The sequence below is a fragment of the Sphaeroforma arctica genome, assembly GCF_001186125.1.
Source record: "Sphaeroforma arctica JP610 unplaced genomic scaffold supercont1.262, whole genome shotgun sequence".
NCBI classification, from domain to species: Eukaryota; class Ichthyosporea; order Ichthyophonida; genus Sphaeroforma; species Sphaeroforma arctica.
The window spans coordinates 30,133-39,391 of NW_014040296.1; the positions used below are offsets into that span (position 1 = coordinate 30,133).

The 9,259-nt window shown below is 41.3% G+C and overlaps 3 protein-coding genes across 3 annotated transcripts in view; all 3 read right to left on the reverse strand.

Moving 5' to 3' along the window:
* Positions 1-3,495: 3,495 nt before the first annotated feature.
* On the reverse strand, positions 3,496-3,853 carry SARC_04569 (hypothetical protein; the record flags this gene model as incomplete). The annotated part of the gene is made up of 2 exons (XM_014301590.1): positions 3,496-3,683; positions 3,709-3,853. 2 exons carry the CDS (start codon positions 3,851-3,853, stop codon positions 3,496-3,498), a joined length of 333 nt encoding a protein of 110 aa, XP_014157065.1.
* A 4,048-nt stretch (positions 3,854-7,901) lies between these two features.
* SARC_04570 (hypothetical protein) lies at positions 7,902-8,851 on the reverse strand (the record flags this gene model as incomplete). The annotated part of the gene is made up of 1 exon (XM_014301591.1): positions 7,902-8,851. A coding segment is annotated over one exon (440 nt), but the record flags the coding sequence as incomplete, so codon positions are not given.
* Positions 8,852-8,856: 5 nt separating this feature from the next.
* The window catches only part of SARC_04571 (hypothetical protein), a gene marked incomplete at its 5' end in the record, with an annotated part of 3,692 nt that continues 3,289 nt past the window's right edge, over positions 8,857-9,259 (reverse strand). Inside the window, one exon of the mRNA XM_014301592.1 lies at positions 8,857-9,175. Coding sequence (XP_014157067.1) covers positions 9,023-9,175 — 153 coding nt within the window. The 3' untranslated portion in view covers positions 8,857-9,022. The remainder of the gene's footprint in view (positions 9,176-9,259) is intronic.

The following is a 9,259-nucleotide window of genomic DNA, read 5'->3' on the forward strand; positions in this document are numbered from 1 at the left end:
CCGTATTTCTACAGTGGTCAGTTTATTGTAGAAACGATCCAAATATATACACATGTGCGAATATATATACACATGTGTACAAATATAAACACGTGTGTGCCTGTATACTACTTCTCAGCCAGTATATATCAACAACCACTGAACTGATCAACTGATGAAACACATATAACTTAGCTGGTCTAAGGTTATAAACACAGTTGAACTAGCACTTACAGATGTCCGTGGCAACGTTCAGCTCATTCGCTCATATTGCGACAGATGAAATTGTGCTCGCATATTGCATATATAATGTTTTTGGTGTGGTGATCTACAAACCGTTGAAGATGTACAGTGCCAACCATGTAGATCAAGTAGTGGCAACAACTGTACTTTACATCCCACTCAAGTACACATACCACGATGGCCCCAGCAGCCACCATCTGCTTCAAATATGCATATTTAGAGTACTCCGAAAGTGAGCTGGAATATCTTAGTACGATAATTGTTCAGTGCTTCAACCACCTCAATCAGTGTTAGAGCGCGCACAATTGAAAGTAGAAGAAACAGCCCTGGTGCTGGTCAACGCTGAATTTGTATGACTTAGCGCTCCACAAGTAAAAACGACACACTTGCACACTTGCAAGGTATACCATGTTTTACAGTGAGCAAACTCGTACGACGAGCGTTTTTAGGGTTTTACGGTTTTCACTAGCATAGCACACCATATAGATAGCAAACTCATAAAAGGAGCGTGTGAAGGTGGCGTGTCGATGAAAAGCGAACGACAGACGTACAGTCTCCTACTCGCACTGCGCCGACGGTGTAAGATTCGGTCTAATAAAGGCGATGCTAATGCCTTAGAATAAATAAACGCGTAGGTAAATTCTAAATATCGTGTAAATATCGATATAAATAAACGAAATGAGACGTTTAATACTGTTAGGTTTGCCTCGTGAAAACAGCAATACTTTGAGGGATTGTGAGGCTGAGACATTGCCTATATATAATCCTCTCAGTACTGTTTCCGTCGAAGGGATTTTATTTAGTGTTTCGTTGTCGCTCTATTCTGGGGCGAATCCGAGAGACTCATAAAATCCTATCTTTAGAAAAGAAAAAAAAGAAAAAGAAAAATACTCTTGACGTCCTTAGTTATTGTCTTAATCAATAACTTGCCACTATCAAGAATTACCGAATTAGCCTTCATCAGACTGGCACATCTGGTTGGCTTACCGGAGGATCAACTAGGTAACGTTAATAGTCCCTAGAAACCTATATTCGGTTGAGCCATCTCGCTACCGAAGTATTCAGATATAAATAAAATTGGAAAGTAAATAAAGCTCGATTAATAGAACTAGACTAACTCTTTTATGTTTGGTATTTTACTGAGGTCTTTCAATGGCCTCATCCAAATATCTGATATGTTAAATGGAAAAGGTTTAATTAATAAAACCATTAAAACCCATTTAAGAAAACTTAAGTTCCTCGTGCTATTAAGAGCACATTTAGGAGACTTAAGTTTCTCGTACTGTTAAGAGTACATTTAGGAAACTTAAGTTCCTCGTACTATTAAGAGCACGTTTATAATTTGCGTACTGCTTAATAGTACGTTTATATATAGAGTCTAATGGGGGGGCTCGGCTTATTACAACGGCCATGTGTTCAAACAGTTGTCCATGCATAAAATTGCATCTAAAGAGACCATCTCGGAATTGAGCAGCCCAATCTGGACTCTCTGCAACACGAACGGCACAAGCCTAGAGACGTTTGCCAGAGTGCACACGTTTGTGTTTTTTTAAATGACCAGACTGACTGAATTTCATACCACTGTCGGGATAGTTGGAGCATATAAACATACGCCAGAGTGTACAATAGAAGTCATACCACACTTGGGTTGGTCACAGGTATATAAATGTTTGCCAGAGTGCACTCGCTTGTGGGCTTTCCAAGAAGCGAACGCTTTTCACGCTCGAGATAGTCACAGGCATATGGACGTTCGCCAGAGTGCACGCGTTTGTTTTTTATCAAATCACCAGAAGAAGCGAGCTCTTATTCACACCCAGGATAATCACAGGCATATGGATGTTTGCCAGAGTGCACGCGTTTGTGTATAATCAAATTGCCAGACTCGGTGAGCGGTTTTCCACACACTTAAGATAGTCATATCATACCCAGGATAGTCAGAGGCATACGGACGTTTACCTGAGTAAACTTCGTACCACAGTCGGGATAGTCTCAGACATATGGACGTTCGCGCGTATGTGTAAAAGTCGGTGATACCAAGACGTTTACGTTAATAAGACAATACGTTGATACGTTAAAATGCAAAATGTTACATAGACGTTCGGCACGTTGATACGTTAAAATAAAGTCGGTGATACCAAGACGTTTACGTTAATAAGACAATACGTTGATACGTTAAAATGCAAAATGTTACATAGACGTTCGGCAAGTTGTTAACACCTGCCGAACGTCTCTTCTGAGGTTGCACGTCACTGGCCAGATCACCTGGGAAGTTTTTCCCTACACCATCTTGCACGCGTGCCTGGTAGCTCTGCAGTGTGCGCCGCAAGAGCGTCTGGTTTGCTTGGGATTCGTTATTGTCCAACACGGATTGGACGACTTATGTTTCTTGAGCCACGAGTTTGACCATCAGTATTGTGTTGGCGCCGCTCCTGCTGCTCTGGCAAAAGATTCTGCTGACGGCGGCTTTGTTGCGTCGATGGCATGATAATGGTTTTTCAATATTCCGAATTTGTTGCTTTGTGAGCAATAAACTACCGCACCCTTATCCTTCGACCTTAATTACACTTTTTCTGTGTCAGAATAACTGTTTTGCCACATGTCTATCAGTGTAAACATGTGCCCTTACTCCACCGATGAGCAATTTCACTTCATGGTATTCCCAAACTTACTCGGGCTCTCTTGTCTTTCGTCGTGTTGCGTAGGAGTTCCTCCCCCTGTGTAATAACCCACTGTACCAAGAGCATGCGTCTAACTCCACTAACATTATCCACGTTCATCGTAGCGTATTACCAGCGTCGTACGCTAGTATTGCTGGTTGGTATCCTACTATTTCTTCGCTACTTGGGATACATTCGAGGTACTGATTATTTATGAAAATAATCCCGCCTTGCTTGTGTGTGGGCGACAGTTTGTAGTATTGTATAGAGACATATACTGTACAGTACGTATATACTCGTATATACTACTTTTCAAGTCAGATTCCAAAGATGTCAACTTCACATATATACCTGTGAACCTCTAGTTATTATGGTGCAATATTTTCTTCATAACTTCATTTCTATAAATTCATGTGTTACACATACTATATAAACATCGCCTCGGTCCTTCTTACATGCACTTATATCCAGACACTTTGTCTTACTACTTGTTCCCTATTATTGGCCTGATTGTTCACATAAACAAATCCGTCATGTCACTCCATCGCAGCAATTAGTTGCTGGTCGAATTCATTCACCTTTGTTAATTCATGCACACACATCGTCACATGTTTACTTACAACCCCGTGTGACTAAACGTACCTACGGGTGATGTGTTCATACTATGACTCCTCTGTGATTGGTCCTTCTTGTTCATGTGTCTCCATATCTTCATTGGCTTCTTCATTTTCGTGTTCGTTTTACACGAGTCTTCTGTTGATGATTTCCCGGAACCGTGCCACGTAATCTTCGTATTCCAACCGTCTAAATATTGGCCTAAAATCAATACCTCTCCTGGGTGCCGCACGTTGCCAACCATTCCCATGGTCACGTCTATTATGACGTCCTTTCAATGCTTCATGTGCATCCCTGTGTACCACAATCATTTCTGTGTTGTCTTGCTCACTACTCGAGTCATACATCAGCGCCGGCATGCTATAGTTAGAGTCGCTGCTTCCTATAACACTGTCCGCTTCTACTCCTTGAAGCGTCCGCGTAGTATTCAAAGTGGTCCCGGCGGTGAATGAAGGATTCGACCATCTCTGCTGATCTTAATATAGAACAAGAAAATTGTCGGTCATTTCTCCTTTTGTTTTTCTTCTCTATACTTCTATTCCTTATCTATGTGCTATTCTAGTTCCTGGATACTTCAATAGTTGTACAACTCTATAAGCTTTTTAAAAATGTAGTCAAGACACTTTCTATCTCAACGTACCCCCCTCCTGCAAGGGGAGTCATTGTACCTTTATTGACTAATCTTGTGTTATAACCGATCAGAAATTCTGATCGAACAAACTAAGTTTTTTTCTAAAGCATCAAATAAAACATAATTAAAACTGATCCTAAGTATTCTTAGCACATACATCCGGAGTTGGATAAGTTAGTTCGTCGTGCTCCATGTATTTCAATAGTTCTCTTTGGGTACTCAATCGTTTCTACACTACTCACGTCATCAATAGATTAGTTTTTGTCCACTCTCACACAAGCAATGCATACTTCACAGCATTGTTGTTGTTTTGTTACCTCTTTTTTTATAGCACAAATATAACCTTTTGGCACAATAATCCGCGATGTAAGGTTATACTGGTCTCTCGTACATCTGTATTACACTGACCGGTTGTTCGTGATAGGAGACTAACATGGCATCAATGTTGTTAGTGGTCATCAGGCTCTATGTCAAATTTATCTCGAGCTTTGTTAACGATTGCACGATCCACTCACCTACATACTGTTCTTTTCCACTCATGCTTGCACATGTCGGTCACATCTAGATTTGGTTCACCCCCGTTTGCTTGGCGAGCAGCACCAAAGTGCAATTCAATGCGATTACTACATGCATCGCCAGTGATTACATATTCAAACCCCGACTCATCAAGTTGATTCCTGATTTGACTGCCTATAGCACGGAAGGTGTGTAAGGCTGGTAAAAGGCTCTCTGATGACAAATCTTCGCAGAAGTTTGTAGTGCACTTTTTTACCACGACCTCCCGTCTCTCTCCCCTCCTCTCGGTGTTGATTTCCCCAGCACTCCCATGATTCTAACTACCGCTGTAGTATGAAGTTCAGGACCTTAACATGTCGATCACTTTTTGCATCCTGATATTAAACATTTGCGAGAATATTGTACAATTTTAGTGCCATATACATGATGAGTAGCACACATAATTGTAATCATAAGGGAATTAGGAGCATCACGCCTATATATCACACATTATTGTCACTTCAAACACGGTATCAGAGTTTCGTTTTTCTATACGGCTATTCCTAATATTGAGTAGTTTCCAGAATACTTTTTTATTGTTCATTGAAAGTTCTGATTTCTTGATGTTTCGGCAGAGATGGCTTGTGTGTGTCACAAAGTATTTCGGACCGGATCATCCGAATGGTCTCTTAATGTGCATTTTTAATCATTTAGGGGAAGCACTGTCTGTACTGATTCGATGAAATCCGTGTTTGTAAAATGGATTAGTTCATAGTTATCATTTGGCATTATAGAACACTGCAAATAGTTGTAGTAGTGACATACCCGACACTGCAGCGCTGGCCTGTTGTTTCTCCCAAGCTGCCGGTAAAGACAGCTTTCTTGCTGAGGCTGCAAGTTGCATACGCCTCAAGTTTCTGTTGTTCATGATACACCCATAAACGTCCAGTAAATTAGGGTATATCAGCTTCCACTCCTTTGCGGTTTGCCAACTATTGCGTATATCTTAATATATGTACATAGCAGAAATATATATAGACCCAATAATCACACTGCAATATGTATATGAAAGGTGATATGTAGACACTTATCGTGAGAAGATTAACTAAATCTTAATTGTTGGTACTTCGTAAATCCTGAATTCTTCCGGTCCATACTGCGTTGCTAAACGTCCTATTGCGTTCCTGTTCGGCGCTGCTTCGTTTGTGATCATCGCCAAAGAATTTTGTCCGACAGTGACGGTCGTTTCAACCTTCTCATGAGTTGTGCTATAGGTACTCGCCCTTAGGTGCGCACACCAGGCACTGCAAGTAGTGCATTGTGCTGTTTACTTATGACACCTGACATAGTGACGCAGCTCACGTGTGACGCTGGTGACTTTGGTTTGTTGTGTGCTAGGCCTAATATTTGGCCATTCTTTTGTTGTAATAAGCAATTACTGTTGATTTCTCTGCGTGTACATCTCTGAACTTACTGAGCTTCATAGCTCGTTTCATACCCACGGATTTAGTAAGCCCACTACTTACACTTTTTATTTGTTTACAAGCTGGTCTGTAGTATTTTTCGCAATACTTGTGTGTGTGTACTATTTAGGTCTAGAAATGATATACAGTCTACAGGTAGACTAGTCTCCCCAAACAGCTTAGGAGAAGGCAACAATATATGTGTATTTGTCTGTCTGTCAGCTTTGTATCCACCAGGTGAGGACATGCACCAGCTAAGCGCAAACATCATTGTGCAGTGTGCACCCATCAAACCTTCGCGCACCGGACATTTAAAGTCCTATCTGGCTTCCAAGAAAATTGACCCGAGTGACAGCTGATTTGCGCAAGTCTGTTTGTATCTCTTCAATGATATTCTTATCACCCGCATGTTCAATGTCCTGATTCTTGTACGTGTCATTTGCATCTGTTCCTGCTACCTGCTGTCGATTGTGCCTCTCTCCGTATTTACTTGATTCCGTAATTCTTTGTTTATGATATAATTGTGGAACGTTGAAATCCTTGTTCTTAGACATGAGCAAAACTGGTGTGCATATCCAATATTTATATATGTCGTATCGTCCATATCCCCATTTGTGCCAAGAATGGTGCGATACATACGTATGCCGCTTTGATACTTATTATTGTCCAACTTTTCTGTTCTTTAGCCCAAGTGTGTAATGATTTTATCGACTAAATCTGATCGTCTGTCATGTCTCGTTCAAGGCCAATTCGCTTTACATCTTTATGTTGTGTTTGTTTAACAACGCGTCTTCTCTCACGTAGTTCGTTCCTTTTTTTCGGTTATGATCCGTTTTGCCAATTGCACTATATGGCTCCGGAGTTCTTGACTGTAAAAATAGCGATGGCTGCGCATTAGGTCGAAGTTTTCGTAAAGAGTTGTAAATGAGTTCATACGTGCATTACGTACCTTCTCTTTCCTGGCAATATCCGCCGACACTGGCCACCAGTATTCTTCAATGAATTTTTTATAACACACTACTCGTCGGTCACTAACTTTGTTCATCTACATCCGCAAATTAATGTTTCCCGATTCTATTCCAGTCATATGGGAATTGTTATTTTTACAGATATCGTGTTCAGAATGGCCATAGTGAGGGAATCGTTTCACTTTTGTATTATCCCGATATTTTCTACTACCCCCGTAACATCCGTCAACCATATAGGTAGGCATGCTGGCTTACTTCTCGAAGTTAAATTTACGCCTGAAACCTTTACTTGTTCTGATGGGCGTACTATTTTGAGATGCATCGCTTACATCAATGCTTTGACGATCAAACCCATGCAACCCATACACACAGCCCTTACAAAAAATATAAATATAAATATATATATATACATATCTACATATATATATATATGTATTGAATGTGTGTATGTATGTATGTGGTGTGTATGTATGTATGTGTGTGTGTATGTATGTATGTATGCAAGTATATATATTTATATATATGTTTACATGGGAACACAACGGTGGTCCCCGCAAATATTGCAAGTGTGGGTATGGAGAGCTCACAGACTGTAGATTGCTATCTTTCAGTTCAGTATACGTATAGACAATTTGCGGTAGACCAAAAGGCAGTATGTATTTGAGGTTATTCGAAGTACACAACTTGATCACTTCTGGATAAGCATTTCACACACATACGACTGAAGTAGCATTTTCCCATTCTCCAGAGATTCCCAGGTGCATATGCGGAAGTGGCGAACATCGCCACAGCCTCTAGTGGCTCAAAACTACTTGTTCCCTCTGCATGGACACAGCCAAATTGCGGTACAGTCTATGTACTAGAAATTTTAATACCTGTACGTTGATCAGATATGTACATTCCTTTTGTCTGACACTCCCTCGGAGGTGTTCAATTGGTCAAGGCGCCCGTGCCGGTATGAAGAAACTTATCTTTTTACCACAGAGCGGTTGAGTTGCCGTGCATTTGTGTGTAGCTAAAGCTATACCACAGTACAATCCGTACTATGTAGTATTCTTCAAATAAACGTTGACTTCTCATCTCACTATCTACCGCGTCCGCAGAGATTTCCAGCTGACTACGGCGGCACGAGCGCATTATATGTGGACGTAATACCCTGATTGCGTATGTAATACTCTGATGGCTCATTGCATGTTAATTTGATGGTGCAATATATGTGAATATAATACTCTGATGGGGCATTATATGTGAATATAATACTCTGATGTGATGGCGCATTATGTGTGAATATAATAATTTGATTGCGCATTATATGTGAATATAATAATTTGATGGCGCACTATGTGTGCATGCAATACTCTCATTGCTTTGAACGTGTGACCAGCCTCCTTCCCAAAGTTCTCTGAGTGGCCAAGGCATGTACCGACACGAAGTCCCTCGCCATGCCCAATACTGATTGCGGATCACTTGAAATCTCTCGTATATTTGCGACTAAGCCCGGGTACAATACATTTTGGCGTACATACATTGCCACTGACTGTGGAATGATTGGTATCTCCGTATAATTGCGGCTATATCTCAACACCATGCATTTTGGGACATATACATTGCCACTGACTGCGGAATACTTGGTAGCTCTGTAACTTGCGGCTAGATCCCGGTGCCGTGCGTTTTCGGGAATATACATTTCCAGTGACTGCGGATTACTAACTATCTCTGTATACATACGGCTAGATCCGGGTACCATGCATTTTCGGGTATATACATGGATTACACCCGTATTTTCGCTAGACCTCTCATTGACTGTAGGATAATACTGGATATCCGTGTAAGCCTACAGCCGTACCGCAGCGCATTGTATGCGCGGAGTGCGTATGCCATGTGTATAAGTACAACGCTTTTGCACTTTATGCGTATCTGGGTTTTACGGTTTAGGGTTTTAGCAACGCTTCTGCACTTGGTGCGTACCTGTCACCTTCGCAAAGATTCCCACGCGGCCAGGGCACGCGCGGGGATGAACACCTTCGCCATGTCCAGCACTGACTGTGGCAATAAAAACGACAGAGCACACAGTACTATCACCCAACCCAAGCGTGAAAGTGCTGTGTTGACGTCCCTTTGCACCTACAAGACAAGGGGAAACATGTATGTCAGGTCAAGCTCGACGCTCTGAGAGAGTGTCATGTCAGTATATAAGCATATACAAAC